At 38.9% G+C, this 22,545-nt stretch overlaps 2 protein-coding genes across 5 annotated transcripts; both read right to left on the bottom strand.

Moving 5' to 3' along the window:
- Positions 1-1,464: 1,464 nt before the first annotated feature.
- si:ch211-81a5.8 (uncharacterized protein LOC560648 homolog) lies at positions 1,465-9,666 on the bottom strand. Its single transcript, XM_036567204.1, has 4 exons — positions 9,589-9,666; positions 2,929-3,349; positions 2,545-2,632; positions 1,465-1,926 (listed from the first exon to the last, which is right to left on the bottom strand). Exons 2-4 carry the CDS (start codon positions 3,117-3,119, stop codon positions 1,774-1,776), a joined length of 432 nt encoding a protein of 143 aa, XP_036423097.1. The 5' UTR covers positions 3,120-3,349; positions 9,589-9,666; the 3' UTR covers positions 1,465-1,773.
- On the bottom strand, positions 8,733-21,624 carry clk2a (CDC-like kinase 2a). Of its 4 annotated transcripts, none has more exons than XM_036567200.1 (13): positions 21,510-21,624; positions 19,428-19,621; positions 18,351-18,630; positions 17,333-17,423; positions 16,446-16,512; positions 15,873-15,989; positions 15,326-15,492; positions 13,088-13,182; positions 12,847-12,976; positions 11,503-11,585; positions 10,616-10,695; positions 10,423-10,513; positions 8,733-10,270 (listed from the first exon to the last, which is right to left on the bottom strand). In XM_036567200.1, the coding sequence occupies exons 2-13, from the start codon at positions 19,619-19,621 to the stop codon at positions 10,079-10,081; spliced, it is 1,587 nt and encodes a 528-aa protein (XP_036423093.1). In that variant the 5' UTR covers positions 21,510-21,624; the 3' UTR covers positions 8,733-10,078. The 4 variants fall into 4 exon arrangements, with proteins under 4 accessions (XP_036423093.1, XP_036423094.1, XP_036423095.1 ...); XM_036567201.1 differs by having other exon boundaries at positions 17,333-17,426; positions 18,351-18,612; XM_036567202.1 differs by having other exon boundaries at positions 18,351-18,612.
- Between the last annotated feature and the right edge of the window lie 921 nt (positions 21,625-22,545).

The raw sequence follows: 22,545 nt of genomic DNA, 5'->3' as shown, positions 1-22,545 counted from the left end.
TCCTATCTTTGGGACCAGGCAGAGGTCTATAAAACTGAAACCAAAGGCCATATAAATGTTTTAAATATATTTTCTGAAATCACTGATAAAATCTAACATCTGCTTGCAGATGTCCGCATCGAAATGTGAGGAGGGCGCATTCCCCGCTCGCAGTGTAACCAGCGAGCTGATTGGCTCATTTTATCGACGGGACTTTACTCGTAAACAGACGCCATATTGAGCGTTCAAGCTTTCCCATTCATATCCCAACCAGTGACCAGTCTCCTCCTCTATATCATGTCTGATTTGCATCATTTATGTACACCAATATGAACCATCAACTTAAAAAGATCAGATCTGAGCAAAAAATCGTAGCCTAAGAGACTGAAACCTATTTAGACTACTACTCACGTTTGCTGTCAGTGATGTTTCTAGGACTTGTGGAAGACCTAGAGTGATGTTTTTCTCACAAAATTGTTGTATATCCGAATGTGACTTGTTGATTCCACTGTCAGTTATTAAGTCTAACATGTAAGGCCTTCAGTTTGGCTCCTGAAGTCCTAAGCATTGGGAGCGCTTCCTTGGCTGTATCTACCTAAATATCACAGATAAAAAAAATCCTTATTGGACAGTTTTGCATTGGCTGTTTCAAGCTTTTGACCCCTTTGTTTTCAGTCACAATTTAACAATGAAATAAGAGACTTACTACAATCATTACAGCGTTTAAATACAAGCATTCTATAAAATAAAAATTAACTTTAGACCCCAGGAATCATGAGGCCTGGGGGTTCCCACTCCTTGATGGCTAACCTAGCGTTAATTAGGCTAAATGAACATTAGGTTGTACTGACATGAACTGATATCCATCTTGGCAGTTTGCCAAGGGGGCAGTGAATAGAAACTTTCTGCTAGGGTATGAGATGTTTGCCATGCAGAATTCTCAGGTTCTTACATTCACTGATGTTTGTGCTGGGATGTAAAATGGCTTTTAGGCACAGCATGTACTGTATACAAACTCTATATAAACCACAGTTTCAGACCTCAGTTCAGAGGAATACAATGAGTTACCTGGAAACCAAACACCATAATGGAGAGATATAAGAACTCTTAACATGTGAAGAAAGTTCCAGAAAATGTAAAGAGGTAATAAAATGGAGAGCAGGTTATTTATACTTCAGTCACAAAGAAATGCACTGTATTTGCAAAAGTAATACGTCTGTAATATCCTGCCTTCAGGGTAATGCAAGGACAGATAATAAACAGTGGGTTTCTTTTCTTTTGGGACATATAAATCTGCCAAACAGACCTTTCAGACCTTGAATGAACAACACCCACTGAAGGTGTCACAGTAAAATGAGACATTAAATATTGTACTGGCTCGGAAGGAACAGAGATGGATCAACTTTGAATACATTTTGACCAAGGTATGTCAGCCCATTGTGGAGAAAATAACACTTAAAATGACCAGTGGGATTGTGGGTTAAAAGTATTTTTTAATATAATTTATTATTTAATAAATAATCATTTAAAAAAAAGCACTTTGTATACAGGCTTTATACAAAATTCTCTGGGGGACAGAATATCCCAGAGCAATATCTCAACAATAAAATAAATGAAGTCACAGATATAAAGTAATAAAATGACAGTCATGATGATGTCATTAACGAAACTAAGGTTCATTTGCATCGATGGTGGCTAAAAGTCCACGTAGACGGTCAAAGATATTTCCTTTATATTGCCGTAACCAAAGCTGCACAGGTGTGCAGAACTAATGTGAGTTATCAATCCTGCTAATCACATGACTTTACACTGCTCTGCGCTTGGTGGTGCGGGCAGAGAAGCCTGGGTGCCACCCATGTTGAGGCTCAGCCCTTGGAAGGCACCGAAAAGGGAGTCGTCGTTTTTTTGGGGGGCTTTGGTCTTTAGCTGCGTCCTGTCTTGAGATGTCTACGGAGGAGAAACACAACATCCTAAATATAACTAAGCACATACGAAACTTTTCATGAAGGTATTTATTCGAATGGAGAAAACTGGCCATCAAATCTTTGAGGACACTTTGTCTTTTTTGGATTTCCACAGTTACATTTCTATGTATTAAAAATAAAGCAAAGGTTTTTATTAACATAAATAAATTTACTAATATTTTGGGTATATTTTGCAACACTCAGCAAAGTGTGTTCCTTTGTATGAAGAGCAGATTTTTCCTTACACTGTAAAAATGGTTTGTTAAAAATTTTAGTTTAAAATTAATTATCATTAACAACCAATTTATCTGGCTTTATTAAACTCAAATACACAAATACAATTTAGATACTGAAAGTGAAAGAGTTTAAGTGCTGATGTGTGCTGACATCACTATTATGTAAAATAAAGCAAAATGCGGCCCGTATAGCATTATTCCCAAGCTAGTACTTCTGTAAGTTGTTCTATCAGTTTGCAATGTGCAAACAAAAGACATTCTACACAGCTCAAAACAGCAAAATGTTACATACAAAATGTTAGCATTTCTGAAAGTTATGTTTTCTTAAACAGGCAGTTTACCCTGTGGTAAACACAATCTCTCACCTTTGTGTACCGGTGTGGGCTCCTGTAATGAGTTCTCATCGCTGCTCTCTCTGCATTCTTCTTAGATAACATGACTTGCCTCAGTTTTCTGTTCAAAAATTAACAACAGACACTACTTAGAAAGACTCACTGCAGCAGTAACATAAAATAAAGGTGCCAAAAGGAGTTCCCTAGAGCAACGTCATATTATTAGAACCATTATTGGTTCCTTAGAGAACCTTTCAATGGATGGTCCTTTAAAGATGTGTTAGTATGAAAAACCTTTATAAAATTTAAAAGAACTCCCACATTATGTAAATGTTCTATACCAGAGCTGCCCAAAATGTGTCTTGTTCGGAGCCAAAGTGAAATGACCTGTATTTGAAGCTACATGGATTTACTTGCCTCTCTCTGTGCAGTTCTGCTTGATAGGCTCTGATCCAGGAGGAGTCATGTGCTGTCTGAGAGTAGCAACAGGGGGCGCTCTTTCTCCGAACACTCTTTCCTTTCCGACCCATGCCATCCTTCACCCCCGAAACACAGCTGGACAACTGTCTGACCGGAGCGCCAAGGGATTTCTTCACTATGGCATCCATCTCTCCCCTCTAGAATACTATAGTGTGCAACTGGAGAGTGTTTGCTTCTGTCTAATCTTCAAACCTCAACACTGCAGGCCTTTTCCTGATTGCTGCCCATACAGATGGGCTTATGCTAGTTTGTGGAATGTGAATGAGCTGGAGTTTCAGTAGTTTAATCAAAATGAATGCAGATTTCTTTAGGCAGTTTGTTCCAAGTTGATAAGCACTCTTGATGGATATGTCAGAACCTGAAAAATAAGGAAAATAAAGGTTTAGAATTCAATTACAACCCAAAATGTAATTCAGTCAACAAATGAGATGAAATGCAGAGAGATGTAGATAGATAATCCATTAATCTCTCTCTTATATACAGTCTTATATGCAGTCTGCAAAAGTTTGAACACCCCCAGTCAAATTACAATTAATTTAGTGTGCAATTTTCTGCTGAGATTAGCATTTTAGTACAAATAAAACATGAAATAAAAATGTGCTGTAACTTTAGCACAGGTCACAATGTAGGTTTTATTTTTTTCCCAATATGTTAAGCATAGAAACAGTAACTGTGCATTAACATGTGCAGATGTGTGTTCTCTGTAGAGGATGTGTTCACTTATTTTCACTTAGGAAATCAACAAAACATGTAATATATACCTATCATATTGTCAGAACAAAACATTGTATCTCCAAAATGGTAACTTCACAGGAGAAGGAAAAAACACACTTTACTTTTAATGTAAGTCAATGGAACCAGACTTTTTTCTAAGTCATTTTGGGTAATTTCTTTTGGTTCATTCTTCATGAGATGTACACACAATGTAAAGAGCAACAGTCATTTTTAAATTATGTAAAAAACTGAAAAATGACAAAATGGAGATACGAGGTTTTCTTTCGACAACAGCGATATGCTACATATATACATATATATATATTAATTAAACCTTTTACACCTTTTGCACTTTCAGCATGTCTTTACAAGAAAGCTGCATTTTTCAAGGGAAATCCACTCATAGTTTTTTGATGTGAAATGGTTCATTGTAGAGAAACTGACTTTATTGCTATGTTTACAGTGCAAAAAATATACACTTTATTTACAGTCCAAAAGAATTACTGCACCTACATGTGTCTTCTAAGCTTTTATATGTAATGTTGATGATGGTACAACAGTAGTAAATCAATAACAGTACTGATTTATTACTGATACAACAGTAATACATTTTCTTGTGGTTCTATTTTGCCTTACAATATCCTCCCTATCTCTCCACAATCAGTGTGTTCACACACAATCATTTGCCATTTTTATTCATAACCATTTCATGCAGTAACTTTCTGTTGAGGAGCTTTTAGAGGCATTAAATGCTTCAGCCGTCTGGTTTCTATCACCAACATTGTGAACAATTCTGACTCTAGAATGGAGCATTTCACATCAAACCACTCTGATTAATTCTGTTTGCCATTTAATTATGCAGCTTCAACAAAAAAATCGATGTACCTACCTTATATACTCCTCTCAAGCAATTGACAATGTTATGAATAAAAACCACATTGTTTTTTACTGAAAACATATTTAAATTAGATCATTAGAACTATGTCATTATGTGGTATTTTGAAGGAGTACAAGTGAAAAAATTCTATTCACACCTGTTCAGCACTGCCACAGACTGGAACTAGACTTTAATACAAAACTGTAGAACACTTAAATACAGGAGATGTGAATCTCTACATACCTGATACCTGATGACTGCACTCAATCAAAGCAAGTTTTTACGCATCCATATCTCATTCAGTGTTGTATTCCAGCTCAGAAAGCTGTGCCTCCTTGTGAATCTTATGGGTTTGGCATCAGGTTACATGTTTTTAAACCCTGGTCCCATCCCCCCAGTCTCCCCTCTGCTAATCACAAATCCACATAATAGACCGTAATCTCGTTAGTGACAGCAGGGAATTCCAAATGCACGTGAAGACGAGAAAAGCCTGGTGACTTCAGCTTATAAACACCAAATTAACTATATATAGTACACATGTGGTTAGTCTCCTACAACGTGAGATGAGGCAGCGTAAAAAATACAAGTGATTTTTTTTGTTTTTTACACCTTTATATTATGACCCCTCAAAAGACCCAATGACAGCCGTTCTTAACAGGAAAGACAGATTAAGGAGTGAAATCTCTCCTTTAAACAGATGGAGGAGGGGAGGAGGAAGAAAGGTACTGGAAGGCGACAGACGCTGAAAAGCATGAATGACGAGGTTGGTACCCGGGCAATGACGCAGTCAGAGTGTTATTTACACCTTTCAGCAACTGCTGCACTCAGGAGACCCACAACAACCTTATTCTTAATTCACACAACAACCTCATTCACAGCTCAACTTTCTGATGAACCCAGTAACCCAACAACCATTCACGCTTTTTCAAACAGCGTAAGAAATGCTAACAGAGTTTTAGAAGACAGTGCCACCTTATGTTAATGTGTTTTTGTTGAAGCTTATCTGTACCGTTATCTAAAAACACTTTACGAAGTCCTGGGGAATTCCAAAGTAGCCACAATTAAACCCTTAAAATCCCAGGCTTATTATTTAGTAACTACAGGGACTTCAGTGCAAACTGGTTGAGCTATTCTTATTTTATAGAAGTGTGTAATAAAACTTTGGGCCCACAGGTGGGCCTTGGCCATTTAAGGGGTTTTAAGATGGATCCAAAAAATAATTTCGCAAGTAGTGCATACAGGGACCATATTATGGTTTTAAGACTTGAATATTTTCATAAATTGCAGTGAAGCTGTATTAATTTTTGATATAACTTTGGAATTTTGAAAGAATCAAGGACATTTTAATTTCTCTAATAAAATTATTACTAATCATAATACACACTAATCAGCCATAACATTAAAACAATCGTTTCTACTCATTGTCCTTTTTATCAGCTCCACTTATCATATAGGAGCACTTGTAGTTCTACAATTACAGACCGTAGTCCATCTGTTTCTCTGTACACTTTGTTAGCCCCCTTTTACCCTGTTCTTCAATGGTCAGGACCACCACAGAGCAGGTATTATTTGTATGGTGGATCATTCTCAGCACTGCAGTAACACTGATGTGGTGGTGGTATGTTAGTGTGTGTTGTGCTGGTACAAGTGGATCAGACACAGAAGTGCTGCTGGAGTTTTGAACACCTCAGTGTCACTGCTGGACTGTAGTCCACCAACCAAGAATATGCAACCAGCAGCGTTCTGTGACCACTGATGAAGGACTTGAGGATGACTTGCACAAACTGTGCAGCAACAGATCTACAGATGGAGTTTAAAAACTCCAGCAGCACTGCTGTGTCTGATCCACTCGTCCCAACAATGCAGATCATGAAAGTGGTCTATAACGCATTTTAGAACAAAACTCTTCATATTGAATTCTCATTATAATAATTTTGTAATTAAAGAGGCAGTCCAGCCAACATGAAAAATACACGTCTATTCACCGCTTACAGTAGTGCCACAACAGTTCAAGAATGAGATTTTCTGCTTGAAAGACTAGCAAAACTCCCTTCTAATGATTTACCTTGAAGGTGGGAGGAACATCTGAAAAACTACAATCACTTTGGGATGGATACTTGAAGTAAGGCTGATGGAAATAACTTTTTTATGTTTGTTGACTTAATAAGATCATTTTATAAGTGTAAAAATGTATGAGTTCTTAGAAGTATCATATTGAGAATTATTGGATATACTGCTTCTGCTTTCCAAAATATTGTTTCTGCTCTGCACCCCATTTGTCTCAGACTTTAGCTTTAGCCAAATCAGTGTAACTGGTCTCTAGCTATAGATGTGCTAAACAAATACATGGGGGAGTTCCAGGTTTGGTGCCCTCTGGCTCACACACTGTGCATCAGATCAGTGTAACTGACTGAGTGACGGAGACTAAATAAAGCCTTCTAACTGATTTTAGGTCTGAAGAGTAGCTGCTCTTTGAGCATTAAGACTGTAAGCCCAAACACCCTGTTAGGCCAAAGCCTTTAAGTCAGCAAAGGGAAACTCCAGTCCTGGAGGCTACTTTGTTGGCTATTTTGCAGCTTAAGCAGGGAAATCAGTAAACTGTCCTGGATTCTGGCCCTCTGTTCCCAGCTTATTAATGAAAGACAGGGCTAATAAAAGGAGATTTACTTGTAAGGCCCCATTAACACAAGCAGGAAAAGCAAACAAAAATAGTCTTGTATTAAGACATCTCGGTCCTCTACAATTTTACAATCAAACTAAGGAGGGTGAAATCTGGTTTCCACTAGGATGACCATGCAAATATCACATAGTTAACATTAAAAAGAGGGGAAAAAACTGAGGTAAAATGAAGGGTTTGGGGAAAAAGTCATAGAGATTATTACTGCCAAAATATTGTTTAGCTAGAATTAGAACCAGAGAAACAAATAAGTTCAACAAAGTGATAAAGAAGGCGGGCTCTGTCCTGGGATGCTCCATTGACCTTTTTGGTCATGGAAAGGAGGACACGAAACAAACTATTATCCATCCTGGACAATGTGTCACATCCCTTCAAGACCTACTGGTCATCCAGCAGAGTACCTTCAGCAATGCTCATTCAGCTCTGCTATAGCAAGGAACGGTACAGGAGGTTGTACCACTTTGTACAACAGTTGATCACTATGCTGGGTCGTTTTTGAATAAGCACATCAAACATCTGTTTGCATTCTTGCAATTGGTGGCATGTTGTTACTGCACTGCTGCTAGTTTACCATATAACTGCACTATACTAGAAATTTGTGTCCTTATTTGGATCTCACCATGGACATTCAAAGTACCACGACATTGCAGCAAAACTTTTCTGTTTTTCCCCACCAGGCCTGACCCTGACCCTGACCCTGAGTTCCCATGAGATCTGCCAGTAGGGCTATCAAGGTTTTGTCATAGCTAATTGTCATAAAAGACAATTCAACAGATTCCACAAGTTCTGCATACTTAAATTGATAAGATGTAAACAGAGTGGTTTGATGTGAAATACTCTGCGGTAGAGAAATTTACCAAGTCAGAACTGTTCACAGTGGTGGTGACAGGAACCAGGGCTCAAAGTCACAAAGCCTCGTTGGCAGTGGTGATTTATAATCAGATTCATGTCTTATTTACAATGATTTTACTGACAGGAACAGATCCTAAACTAGCACTACTACTCTGAGATGCTTTATGAATACACACGTCTGAAGAGTTTAGTGTCTCTGAAAGCCACCTCGCAGAAAGTTATCACACGAAAATGTTATATGTTGCCTTAAGACTAAAACACTTTTATGAGGGAAAGGTTTTGGCCCAACACATTTAAAAAAAAAAAAACAGAGGGGGGGAAAAAACATTTCTGGTGGTACTTCCAGGGCAATATAGCACCCAAAAAATGTACTTTTAAGACTTGTCACTATTTTATCATTATCAACACTACATTTAAAACAGATATGTGTAGGTTCCTATCACCACCACTGTAAAGACGTGAGTCGCAAGGTTTCTCTACAACGCATCGTTTTACAACAAACCACTCTGAAGATGGGCAACTCTAAACCCAAAAACATGTCTCTGAGGACGGGCAGAGATACAGAAAACAGAGGAAATCTCTTTTCCCTTGTCTTTGATTGAAAGAAAAACACAAGACATCTGCCGTTTCCTGCCTGCGGAGCTGCCATGACTTCAAGAAACACCAGGCAAACGGACAGAGCCTTTATTCTATACAGTCATAGATACATATATTTATATATACACAGTTCAACACAGTTAGCTTCATACAAAAACACCAACAGAAATAACGTCAATTCAGACGTGAAAATAAATACTGGAAACCTGCGCTGGCGAGAAACATGGGCACAAATGTTCTGTGCTTAGTTACATGGAGAAAAACCTTTAACATAATAGAAAACAAGTATGTCTATGTCTTTGTGTGTGTGCTTTTCAGCCACGCTAAAACATGACATTTCATAAAGTCTTTCAAAAATGAAACTACACAGTAAAAGAGCAGCCCTGTTTTGTTGAGACTGACTCAAACAATACATTTTGTACTAAGAGGAGTGCTTCTGAGGCAAAACTGCACTTCAGCTGTTGCCTGTTAACATTATTCGGCCTCAGCGACTGGATGACAACTGGAAGAACTGAGCTTATTCGGATGAAGGAGCAGCCCTGACCCATCTTGTCCACCTTGTCCAAACAGGATAGAAACAGGAACCAAGGCATTTAAGTTTGTGCCTCGGTTCTAGTTTACATTCATGTCTTTGAAACCTATTTTTTAAATAAATATAAAAAAACAACAACAAAAAAACAAAACAAAAACAAACAAACAAAAAAAAAAAACAAAAAAAACAGCACCTCCTTTGTTTTTGTTTTGCTACAAAAGATATGCTCTAGAACATTCTCCTCTCCATTTTGCCTTCCGTCCATTAGGAAATTATAGCTGGTCATATTTTGAACAGCAGATCGGCTTTTCAACATTTCTCCACCTACTTTGCATGTTCATAACTTACTTAATCAGTTCCTTCCGTCTTGTCCTCGGTGTGTGGAAGACTACAGTTCGGATAAGTTTGAAGACATTTTCCTTCATGGCCCTAAAATTCAGTAAAAATGGGATTTTATAGTTTTCAACCTGCCCAAGAGCAAAGAGACTGAGCTATTATTACTGGGAAAGTATATATAAATAAATAAACTAGTACTGTGCCCAATCTGCAATATAACCAACAAGGACCACCTTAAGACAAAATACATCCTTATTGTACCACTTCGAATCATTTCATGTAAAAGTAGAAACAATAGTGGCCTATATTTTAGCTCACTGTGAAACTACTTGGTCAATGAGTTTGCTTCAAAATAAAAAAATAAAAAGAGTGTAGCTTTCCCCAGGTGACACTCAGCTTCCTTTTTTTGGCGTATCAGCTCAGTTCCAACTTAAATCTCAGCACCCGTTTTCTGAGAAAGCTGAATGGTTTGGCGCAAAACAAAAACTGGTGGAGGCAAGTGTCACCGGCTAATGTCACGGTTGCCCTCCCAGCTCTTGCCTGGTGTCTGGTCGCTTGATGCAATGGGGATCTGGAAGAAGGGGTGTCTGAGAGACTCGGTCAGAGTGATGCGCTTAGATGGCTCATACTCCAGCATGGCCTCAATCAGGTCAAACAGCTGGTGATGCTCCTCAGCCTCAGAAAGGATATATCGCTGAAAGACAGCGACGGAAGAGCAGATGAGACAGAAAGCAAACAGGGCCAACAAGATAAGTAATGAAAGACAAAGACCACACAATGTAGTATGTAATGCATCTACATTAAACTCTTAAGCGAATGATACCAATAAGTCACAGTGTCTCTCACCCGCAAGGGTTTGCAGTTCTCTCTAACATATCTTCCTGCTGAGGAGCTTTCATCCCAGTCCAGACGACCACGATAAAAGTACTTCTGTTTTCTGTTAGAAAAATCCATATCAACATTAATTATGTGATGAAAGTTTGAACTTTCTGTTTGTATGTTGACTCATGGAAGATGCCTGATGTTCATTATGTCTTACCGGGTTTTTCTTATCATCCTGGACGGGACAGGGCCCAGTATTCTCTCCATCATGGCTAAGTGCTCCCTATTATCATGAGTCTGGAAAAAACATTACAATAAGAAAATAATACTCAAGTCTCAAAGGCTGAAGAAAAAGCTGAAAACAAAAGATAATCATCACATCAATTCAATGCAGTCACAATAGGGAGACAAGGGAAACATGGAGCAAGGTACAGTCAGTAATTTCACAATTTGGTCCATCCTGCACATGTTCCTGCCAGTCTACGCAATGATAAGACTAAGCGTGCGTGAGGAAGACAGAGAGAGTATTAGTGAGGACATGTATGGTCTTAGGGCAAATAACAGGTGTTGGCATTAATGTGCGGGCGTTAGTGACTCTAGGCCAGATTGTACTCCCGGTTAATCTCTTAGCTGTAGCACAAACTGTGTCTACCTGCTGCCATGACTAGGAAGGAAAGAAGGAAGGAAGGAAGGAAGGATGGCAAGAAGGAAGGAAGGAAGACAGGAAGGAAAGAAAGAAAGAAAGAAAGAAAGAAAAAGAAAGAAAGCAAGAAAGGAAATAAGGAAAAAAAAACTAAGAAAAGCTAGAAAGAAAGAAAGAAAAAAAAGCAAGAAAGGAAATAAGGAAAAAAAAACTAAGAAAAGCTAGAAAGAAAGAAAGAAAAAAAAGCAAGAAAGGAAATAAGGAAAAAAAAAAAACTAAGAAAAGCTAGAAAGAAAGAAAGAAAGAAAGAAAAAGAAAGAAAAAAAGCAAGAAAGGAAATAAGGAAAAAAAAACTAAGAAAAGCTAGAAAGAAAGAAAGAAAGAAAGAAAAAGAAAGAAAGAAAGAAAGGAAAGAAGGAAAAGAATGAGAAAGAACATGTTGAGAGAACACTACTGTGTACCTGAAAAAGTGTGAAGCCAAGGTAGTATTCAAAAAGAATGCAGCCAATACTCCACACATCACAAGGCTGGCTCCAACCCAACTCTGCATAGAAACATATTTGGAAGGTACAATAACAATAACAAGAGCTATAACTATACAATAAAATCCACTGTACTCAGCACAAAGCCCATAAGTACAAGAGGAAACTTGCATTAAAAATTAAAAAATAAATTAGGACTATGCTTCTTAACAATTTGCTGATGCAAAGAAAGTAACCTACTAGCAATGTCATGGCAATACAAAACAAAACAAAGTGCTTGGTCTGTTCTCATGAACTCCCCTTTGGTCCTGGTCTAAAACCTTTTGGCTTTGTTGAAAATCATACTTTTATGGAAGCTGATCAATTACATGAAATTAAGCATCAGTATATAAACTAAATATCTAAAAGCATAGCAATCTCAAGTCTACAGGTTACTGAACCCCCCCTTCCACTGGTCACCCCAGGAGACACTGACCAGAGACAATGATGCCACTCTACTTCTCACCATTACTGTACTAACTTGAGTTTATTATTTATTGGCACTTTTCTATGTGCTATGTACTCTTCCTTCCTATGTGCTATAACTGTGCTGCTGCCAGCACTTGTCATCTGGCATGCAGTAGTCTTTACCTGGCTTTATTAGGCTTTCTATACTTCTTTCTTTGGACTAAACTGATGTTATAATGTTAAGTTCGAGTTAACATTTTGTGGAATTCCACTGTGGTCTGAAGTATTAATAAAGTGGGTCAAGAGGCTTTCAGAACTATTATTTGTTTTATTTTTGAGAGAACCTAACTATGTGCTTGTTGTAATTTAAGCCAGGTAGCCAATGGTGGTGAGCTACTATTAACAATACTTTGTTTACAACTTTACAGCATGGAAATATACTAAATGAAACAGGTAAGAGTCATAAATTCTTCACTGGTGCAATATTTAAGACATGACTGCACGCTGCAAATTTGTCTGTTCTTCCAACTGACACCAAACGTATTGAGCTGTATTTCTTAAATAGCAATAATGGCACACTACTCTGACTGTGCAAAGTATTTTCGGCATGCATGCCCATCAGGTGCGCTTAGTCTCTCCCTACAGATAAGAAACTCTGACCAACATATACAACACAGATTCTACGCTGCCCTCTGGAGGGGACACAGAGCTCTGACATCTCATGGTTCTTATGATCCCAAATGATGTTAGAGACAAGCACATTCACAAATCCTAATCTACTTTATTTTTTTTATTTATTTATTTTTTTTTAACTTCCTGATTTTTATATATTAGAACATTCTTACTCAGTTGGAATCTAAACATTCAAATACTTACCTAGAATGACCTCAGGGGCACGATAATGCCTGGTGGAGACGATTGTGCTGTGGTGCTCGTGGTCAAATGTGGCACTGCCAAAATCTACTACCCTCACTGCTGTACTCTTCACCGTTCGCTCGTCTCTTTTCTGGGCCAGAAACAAGAAGGCACTGAAGCACAATAAACTTACACACACAAAACATTCAAGCCAAAAAAAACCCAAACCATGAGGGAAAAAAAAACAGGTTCCCTTGCTCACCTTCTCTACATTGTATGTAATTGTGAAGTCAGAGTTGACAAAGAGGATGTTTTCAGGTTTCAGATCTGTGTGGGTCAGCTTGTTATCATGCAGAACTGTTGACGGAAAGCAAAAATTCCATGTAACAAAGAACAGTAAGAAACCTCAGGCATAACCTCTTCAAAGGCAATAGTACAAAAAATGTATCAGAGTTAGAAGTGCTGTGGATTGACACTTTCATATTATGAGCATTAAGCAACCAGTCAAAAAAAAAGTAAAATACAGAGACTGGAATTGACTGAACACACTGGCATCATAATGACCTGATCATTAGTTTTGAACAAAGACACTCATACTGACACCAGAGACAATAATAGTGCATGAAGATTACAGTAAATCATCTTTGATATCTCCCTGACTTTTCTGCTATTTTACAAGTATTTAGCAGTTCATTAGTGTGTAAAGGCTGCCACATCTAACACATCTGGGGAGTAACATCAGTGGCAGCAATGTAGCATGTGTTTATAACAGAAGTGTACTGTAGAGCTAATTTTCCAGCATTATAAAGTCCCCTGGCAGAAGAATGTGAAGAAGGCGGCTCTAGTGTGTTGGGTGAAGAAAGAGGGGAACGCGACGCAAATAGGTTGAGAATCACTGATTTAATGAACTAACAGGAGTATTAACGCACAGAAGGCAATTAATTTTAATCAGCATTTTGAACGATGGTCTCAGCCTTAGACACTTCACGTAAAGGTACAAGAAGCACAGGCCTGAGCAATAGGGTGGCATAATTGTATGACAATGACTGACAAGTAATTAGACGATGATGCATAAAAAGGGGATAACTGAAGTGTCAGAAACAGGTAACAAACAATATTAAATACTGCGTACATACAATTTTTATTTACTTTCACTATTAAAACAAATGGGTCATTTTGGGGCCTTCAAAAGCTGTTAGGTAGCAGAAGAATGAACTTGACATAGTCTCTGCTGCGTGGTTTCCCAGAGTGTGATTCAGACTAGAAGTTGACGCAGCGTCAGAAACGCAGTCCCCCAGTGTATTTCAGGTAGGACGCTGCGTCAGCTCTGTCGGACTAGAAATGTGCCTGTATGCAGTGAAAAAAAGTTCAAACCAATTCAACTTTTGCAGCAACGAATCCTGATGTGGACGCAAGTCAACCAATAGAAACATGCAGGCAGAAGACGGATGAGAACGCAAGCTGGAGGTCAGCAGCGACGTTGTGTAGTCTTTTCCTGTTCTACAGGATTTTTTTTTACCTTTGTGGCTGTTGTCTGCCTGGCAAAATGTTCTTTCGATGGCCCAAATCTTTTCATTTTGGGTCCAAATGTTTTGTTTCCCACTGGTATTCGAACTGTACAAACTCCGCCCCGCCCCAGCTGTGCACACACCTTCTAGACGGACAAGACCTGCATGCATATGCGTCTACCACTCCGTCTATGCTTTATCTAGTGTGTATGTACCCTTACTGTCTGAGAAAAAAAACTGTAGCATTTTCCATACAGGGCAAGGGTCCTGGTGGTTCAGAGGAGTTAAATTATGAAAACTGTTTTCCAAAAAGGTGTCTACATCTGAATTCCAGAGTGACTCTGCCATAATGACAGACAACACCTCATGTTTAGAACGTCAGTACGGCTTTGGAAATCACTTGCAGTCTGAAGATTTTCCAGCAGGTAGCACCATCAACATGCAAGTCACCAATAATCCACCAGGAGGATCTACTACTACCTCTTTTTTCAGTAAATCATTAAATCAGTTTAATGCCCAAAAAAGCTTATAAACAAAAAATAGAACAGAAAGTGGATCAATGCTGCAGCAGATTGCATGTATTGGTTGGGGTTTGGGTGATATAATCGACAACTGATTTTTTTTAAACTAAAAAAATACTGTGCTAAATATTTTTATATATCCCCAAGCTTAATGGAGCATCAGATATTTACAGTAAAATAAGCTGGTCACTTTCCCAGAAGTGTCTGCTACATGTGCCTTGACAACATAAGCCTTTCGGAAACAGGCATAGATACAGTTGCTTCACTGAAAAAAACATTTGTAAAGTTCAACGCATCAAACGATAAGCTATGAAACATGCAAGACATTCTGACTTCAAGGTGACTATCAGTGGGATAACCATCCCATCACACACCGTATTCAACCATAAAACCGTTACACCATAACAAGCCAAATCTGAAGCATATGACATCGTTCCCATACACATGGAACTAACAAACTGAGGTACTCACATCTGACAGCGAGGCAGATCTGGTAGGCCATGTGTCGGACCTGGCTGATTGAGTAGGGCAGGTAATTGTTCTCCTTCAGGAAGTCAAAAGTGCTGAGAGCCAAGAGCTCAAAGCTAAGACACATGTGGCCATGGTAGTCAAACCAGTCAAACATCTGTACACAAAGACTGAAAAAGGGAGAGTGTAAAAAAATAGGCACGATCAGGAAAACATAGACCTTTTAATCAGTGAGGGTTTGTGGGGTGAATACACTAATATTTGGGGGCAGTGGATACTCTGATTAAACAAAAGTTGTTTGCTGTATATACCTCAGTAATTCTATGGCTGTAATATAAAGAGCACAGGCTCAAACTAAGAAAAAATTATGATGTAACCACACACAAATTATCTTTCACCTGCCATAAAAAGGGTCAAATATACCTTGACTTGAGATTTTGTTACCTTAAATAGTGCACAACACTAGCTTTTGATAATCACGTGCTCTGACATGGTGTAAAGTTCTGAGTTTTGTGTACAGACAATTACTATGACATGTTTGTATCCTTACTTTTTATTTTCAGGGTCTCTCTCGTTGATCTTCTCCAGTACGTTGATTTCTAGTCGTGCTGCCTCCTTGTACTTCTCAACATTCTTAATGATTTTCAAAGCAACATGGGCTCCACCTCTGATTAAAACAAAGTATTAACAGAGTAAACTGATAGGAGGTTCAACATGTATTAGTATCCAACTCTTTGAGGAGTCCAACAAGGATGTATTCTGTGGCCTCTCCAATTTTAATACAAGGCATACTCCTGATTCTCGTCTACTGGTATAAAACAAAAAAATACTCAACATGAAAAACAGCTAAACTACTTGAATATAGGCTGTTACCAATGACGATATTTATTTTCTTTAAAAACTACTTAACTGTTTAAGCTATTTTTAATTTAAGCACCTTAATAAACTGATACCCACTGGTACACATATGCCATCTCTAAATTTAATTTCTCTTTCTATAAAGGCTTTTTTCTATGCCTGATCATTTTGTATTACACCACTGAAACCTAATTAAAATAAAATAAGCCAGCTATGGTAAATTACAAAATGCCTGAATTTTTGTAAACCAGCTGACAGTACTTACCTGCGATGGTCAATGCATTCCATCACCCTCCCAAAGGTGCCCTCCCCCAATGTGCCAAAAATTTCATCTGAGAGGAAGACAGAGGGGAAAAAGAGATAAAGAGAAAAAGAGAAAGGGGGAGAAGTAAAGAGTATTTAGAAAGAGAACACAACAGAAACAAAAAGCAGGCGGTAAACGTTCTAGCATTTCTAGCTTTGTTCCCTATTTATAACGGACAGCCTAACCTAAAATAGACAACCATCAAATTTGCACATCTTCAATAAAAAAATAAATAAACAAACAAAATCTTATAAAAATTTTGCAAGAGGAATCCTGAAAATGCTGCAAAAGCTACAATGCAACCAAGACCAATCCCCCCTGCTGAGGAATCATTGGGAATGCACTGGGTTAACAAATAAAAGAAAGATCAGATCCCCCCTCCCCCACCCAAATAAATAAACTGCCTTAATCTTAATTTAGGAAAAAATATGCTTAACCAAATTCTGAAGCAGGTTCTAGGGAAATATGCTGCTCCTATAATCTCCACCTTATGCATTAATTCTCTATTAATAGGGAACAAGAATATCAAAAGCCATAAAAGATACTTGTAAACATTCCTGTAACGCAGCTGTACACCATTATCGCCACCCCGCCGACATAAAAAAGAAAACAGCTAGAAATATATAAAATAATGCATATTTATCATGCCATTCACCCTCCTGGTCTATTCTGACAACAAGGGAGCGCAATCTATAACGCCATCAATCACATTCACCATCATCATCATCATCATCATCAACAACAAGACCTCTTGCCCTCCCATGTGTGAGTATGTCTGCTCTGTGCTGGTACTGATAGGGAGAAAGGTTACGATATAGGAGTAGAGTAGTAGTAGTGGCAGTGTGTACATCTCTCTTGCAGGACGTCGCCACTCCGACAGATCAGATGACCCTCCTCGTCGTCCCTCACACACAGCGCCCGCGTCCCGCTGTCACTCCGCTGCTTTTCGGCCCCCGCCAGGGTCACAGGTGAGAGGTCACAGCACGACCGCAGAAGGAGGAGGGGGGTGGGCGGAGAGGGGAGAGCGGAGGGGGCAGCCGTAGCCACGGCGATGGAGAGGAGCAGTGTTGTTGTTGTAGGTAGGTTTGGTGATCATGGGGCGATTCGTATGACACCACGTGAGGAGATATATATAACGATAGGGATATAGTGCAAGGGAAGAAGTCAAAGATCACATTTCGTCCCTCTTTTCTTGCTTTCTACATGTACTCCCCTTCAACCCCTCTGCCTAGCAGTCCTGACAAAAGTCAAAATCAACCTGCATCATAAACATTTACTCATACAAAAAGACACATGAGCAAAGACATTGATAGCTCAGGACCATCAGATTATACAGTTCAAAACAAGCTGCACTACCCAGTAAAGAAATAAAAGAAGGCAAGCGATGGAAGAAAAATCTAATCAGTGTCAAGTAGACTAATGGTAATTACACACCACCTCTCTGTTAAATGTAAAATGATGAGAACAAGAGGATGAGGTGTGTAGAGAGAAAGAATAATTTCAATAAAAAGGTAAAATGTCACTTATACTCCCTTACTAATCCATAATTTATAATTAATTAATGACTAAAAATATAAATAATTAAATTCATTATGGCACTGACGTCACCCTAACCTGCATTATGTTCTGTAAGGGGTGTTTCACAATACACTGTGTAATCTCAGAGTTAGTCTCTCTACTAATAATACAGACAAAAAAACTTAACAAAACAAAATGAAAGAAAAAAAACAAAAAGAGTTCATACTTACCAATTCCTGGAGCTGCGGAGAAGAAAAGGTTAAAGAGAAAGAAAGCGAGAGCTAAGCAGTTGAAGAGAGAGATAGAGAGGGGAGGGGAAGAGCAAGGCTTGGGTTAAGAAGTACTCACCGAGGAGGATGGGCTATAGGACCTGGTTCTACGCCGCCTTCGTTTGTGCTTACGCCTGCTGCCTTTCTGCCGGTACGAGTCCTCGCGCTCCCGTTCGTGGACACGGCGGTAGTCGTAGCTGGGTGACGCATCGCGGGAGTAGTAGTTGTCCAGTGTCCCACGGCCACGTTCCCGGTCGCGATCTCTGCTGTGGTCCTGTCGCCGGTAGCTGTCACCATAGCGTCTGTCATACGGCCGTCGGTCTGCGGAACGGTTGTCATAGCTGGAAAAAAGAAGCAAACTAAAAAAGCTTAAGCTCTCATTGGCATACATCGCTCATCAAAAGTTAAGGAACACCTACACTTTCAAAATGCAAACAATAAAGTTTTGTCAATTTGCAATAATTAACATATTAAACGAACCTGGGGCCTGTCTCACATAGCTAGATTTCTTGCTTAGCCTAACTAAGCTCAGACCTATCTAACCCTGGCTTTTGTACCTCACAACAGTGGATCACTTTTTACTGGGATGCTTTGCCATGACAACTCATGCTGCAGATTACATTTGGGATTTCAGACCATAAACAGCTCTTGGATCAACAAGGGCTGGGCTTCTGACTACTCAGGGACAGCCTTCTGTCTGACGAGGTGTCAGTCATGTGTAAAATGTCACTTTTTAGCAGAGGAAACATAGATATCGAAAATATAAAGCAATGATTACTTCAATAAGCACTAACACTAACAGTGGCAGTGGAAACAGCATTTTACTGTTATAAATGCTTCATGTTCCACATGTTTACATAATACGATTCCTACTTTCTCTCAAAATAAGCCACTCGACTCCTTATGTTTCACATGATTGCTTTTGTCATAGATGTCAAGCACATGAGGAATAATCACAGCTTGAGTATCGAAACTTGGATTAAAAAGTGAAAAGTAAAAGTGAGAAAACTGACATATGAAGACCCCCAAATTTTCAATGGGCAGCATAGATTTCAAACACACTGAACAAAAATGAAAAATACGTATAATAATGTAATAAATTGAACAAGCTGTTAAGAAGCTTCAGAAGGACATATTCTCTCTAATACACACGCACCTCCTGGAACGTGCATAGCCACCCTCCTGCCTGTGTCCTCGTCCCCTCCTTTCTCGGTCGCTGCTGGAGGAGAAGGAGGGTGAACGGCGATGTCGCTGCTTCCTCCCTCGCTCTCTGTCTCGATCACGATACCTGTCTTGATAGCTGCCGCGGCTCACCTGCTCCGAGGAGGCGTACCGCCTAGAATGAGGCATCTAAATGGGTTTAGATCACAAACACAAGACATTAAGCAGACGGTTGGCCATGACTGACCAGAAACTAGGCAGATGGTAAACGGTCCAGTTAATGAAAGTAACAATGAATCCATAACTACTTCTACTGATTAGAGAAGCTAGTAGTTCTTCAAATTATTCATGATGATACTGAGCCACTCTATTCTTCAGAAATTATAAACTTCGGAAAAAGCTTATTAAGTGGCTTGATTAGCTTCAAACTTCATTTAAGATTTATAGAGATTTCACAAGTTTGTTTTGAGAACTGGGAACAGAAAAATGGATTACCCTGAAACAACAAGGAGGTCCAAACACAGCACGCCAAAATCAAGTAGGTATACTCTAATACAAAATAATAGTTTAGGCTGAACTTTCCAGCAGAAAAATGTAATAATCCACCCAGGTACTTTAAACCACTGTGAGAGGCAGTTATACTACCCAGACAGAGATGTACCAGAACAACGCTAATCATGCAAAAGCCTAATGCCACTGTACAAAAACACACACATATGTAAACTAGTTCTCGAAGGAAATGGTCCTATGATGCATAAACTCAAAAACAACACCTGGAGAAGATGTAAATACCCTATTTATGTAAATACTTTTGGACAAAATTTATGTTGTCTACTGTGCAAAGTAATTTTACTGATTTAAGCACAGTTTTGACAGCTGTTGGCAACAAGGGAAGATTTTTTAATGTACTGTTTTAGGGCTGGACAATCTGACAACATTTACCGTTATGACAAATTATGTCACAATACAGTACAATATGCTTTTCTGAACACATTGTGGATATCATCAGCACTTTTAGATCTCTGACCAAGCGTACGTTTTATTATAAAGAAAGCAAAATTAGTCATGTTTAACTGGATTTAAGGCAATGAATACAAATCACTGTGTTCAGTTTTTGATAGTATTTTTTTAATGTAGCACTACGGGTTTTTTTTCTCTGTTCCAACGGATCAGATGTCCGAAAAAAAATAAACACAGTGACATATGTATCTTAAATATTTCCCTGAAGTATCGCAAATAAATAAGATTTCTGCCATATCGCCACCTCTATACTGCTGTCTGTTTGATGAGTCTCGACAAGAATAAAACCAAACCGCTGACCGCTAACTACTACAATTCTGGTTTCACACGACACCCACAGACAGCATGAACTTAGAAAGATAACGTTTTTTAATCTAGCTGTAACTGTACAGAAGTTCAACTGTCAGGCTTTTGGATAGTCTGTATTTAGGTGCGTCTGTAGGCTACATAACTACCCAGGTAAGCGGGTGCACATAAATAGCAAGCCATCTAAGATAGCTGTTGATCGGAGTAAAATGCTTTGCTAGCACACAACGTAATTCAGTATTATTGGGAATGGGGAAGCGGGCAGCGTTAGATCCCTAAGTAATGCAGTGGTGTCCTCAAAAATGAACAGTGAAGTATGCATAGCTGACTGGTTAATAAGACTAATTTATAACGTCAACTAACGTTGCATCTTACCTACCCTAGCTAGCTCGTATCGTCCAAACTTTTACCAAACATTAGTCCTTTACATTAAAATAATATAGGCTAACTAACCTATGTGGCGACCTGTCTTGTTTGACATTGCTGGGACAAAACTGTGTGTGATTATAAGAAAGTGAAAAGGGGCTCTAAATACATACTCTCGCTGTTTTGCTACCGTGCTAACCGAGCAGCGCTAATCCAGTTAGCCGTCCACCCACTGAGCTTCCGCCATCTTGACGGCGGGCAGGTTAGCATTAGGGGGAGGCGGCCGCTCGCTGACTACCACAACGGCAAAACACGGAGCGGTCGCTGTAGCTGTATTACAAATCACAGTCGTTCGACGACAGGCGAACAAATATTTTACAATTACCGTTTTAGCGGCGAGGCCTGTGCGTTTATCCCAAAGAAAATCCGTGTTGGCGCTTCAGCTAGCAATTTCTCTCCCAAATCAGAGTGAACGGACGAGTGAGCGGAGCCTCCTCCCCCTCCTCACACATACAGGCGGTGCTCGGTCATCCAACGTAATTATCCTTCACCGCGGCTCTACTGGGGAAGGCCGTTTCCACCATTGGAGACAAATATATAGGCATACTACTGAGAAAGTTCTGCTTAGTTATGACTTAGTTTTCCCAATTATGACTTACTTTCTCATTATGGCTTAGCATCTCATAATTATGACCCATGATAATGACTTACTATTTCATAATTTGATTTTCAATCTCATAATTACGACTTCCTATCTCATAATCATTATTATTTTCTCATAATTATGAATTACCATATCATAATTATGACTTGGTACCTCATAATAATGACTATATTCATAATGTGACTTATAATCTCATAATTACGACTTCCTATATCATAATTGTGACTTAGCATCTCATATGGCTTCTCATTATCATCACTTACTAAATGGCTATATACTTTTCTCCACTGGAGAAAAACATATAGTCATAACTCTCTCTCCACTGAAACACCAACTATTTCTCGAGAGCGAATTACTTCAAAAACAGAAATACAAAATAAACCAAATAATCAATCAAAAAAACAAATGAGCTCTGTTCTGATTGGCTGACATTCAAACAGCTTTCAGATCTGAAACACTCCTTATAACCTCAGTGTGAACGGGCGGAGCTAAACTGCTATAGGCTGAAGGCTGGAGAGATATTCACAGGTTTGTTCGAATTAATGCGGTACTTTACAGAGCGATTTTTTTAAAATAGTGTCATATTCCTTAACCTCATGGAGGACGTGTAAAGTTCGGCTTATAGTCAGACCATCTCTTCTTATGTAAATGATATTTACCCATGTTAACTCAGTATTGGACAAAAAGAAATACTTTAACATCCAATCTGTCCATAGAAAAATACATATTATAAAACTGATAGTTCTGGTCCTAAAAT

The sequence above is a fragment of the Colossoma macropomum genome, unplaced genomic scaffold (assembly GCF_904425465.1).
Source record: "Colossoma macropomum unplaced genomic scaffold, Colossoma_macropomum, whole genome shotgun sequence".
NCBI lineage: Eukaryota > Metazoa > Chordata > Actinopteri > Characiformes > Serrasalmidae > Colossoma > Colossoma macropomum.
Note: the sequence above shows the minus strand (reverse complement) of the source record. Positions and strands in the feature narration are given on the sequence as shown.

Coding starts and splice junctions, on each gene's coding strand:
- si:ch211-81a5.8 (XM_036567204.1), bottom strand. CDS start 3,119: ATGGATGCCATAGTGAAGAAATCCCTTGGCGCTCCGGTCAGACAGTTG. Junction 2,633..2,928: donor GCAGAACTGCACAGAGAGAG/GCAAGTAAATCC, acceptor ATTTTTGAACAG/AAAACTGAGGCAAGTCATGT. Junction 1,927..2,544: donor GCCCACACCGGTACACAAAG/GTGAGAGATTGT, acceptor TCTCCTCCGTAG/ACATCTCAAGACAGGACGCA.
- clk2a (XM_036567200.1), bottom strand. CDS start 19,621: ATGCCTCATTCTAGGCGGTACGCCTCCTCGGAGCAGGTGAGCCGCGGC. Junction 16,513..17,332: donor CGACGTCCTGCAAGAGAGAT/GTACACACTGCC, acceptor TCTTCCTCTCAG/ATGAAATTTTTGGCACATTG. Junction 15,990..16,445: donor GAATGCATTGACCATCGCAG/GTAAGTACTGTC, acceptor TGTTTTAATCAG/AGGTGGAGCCCATGTTGCTT.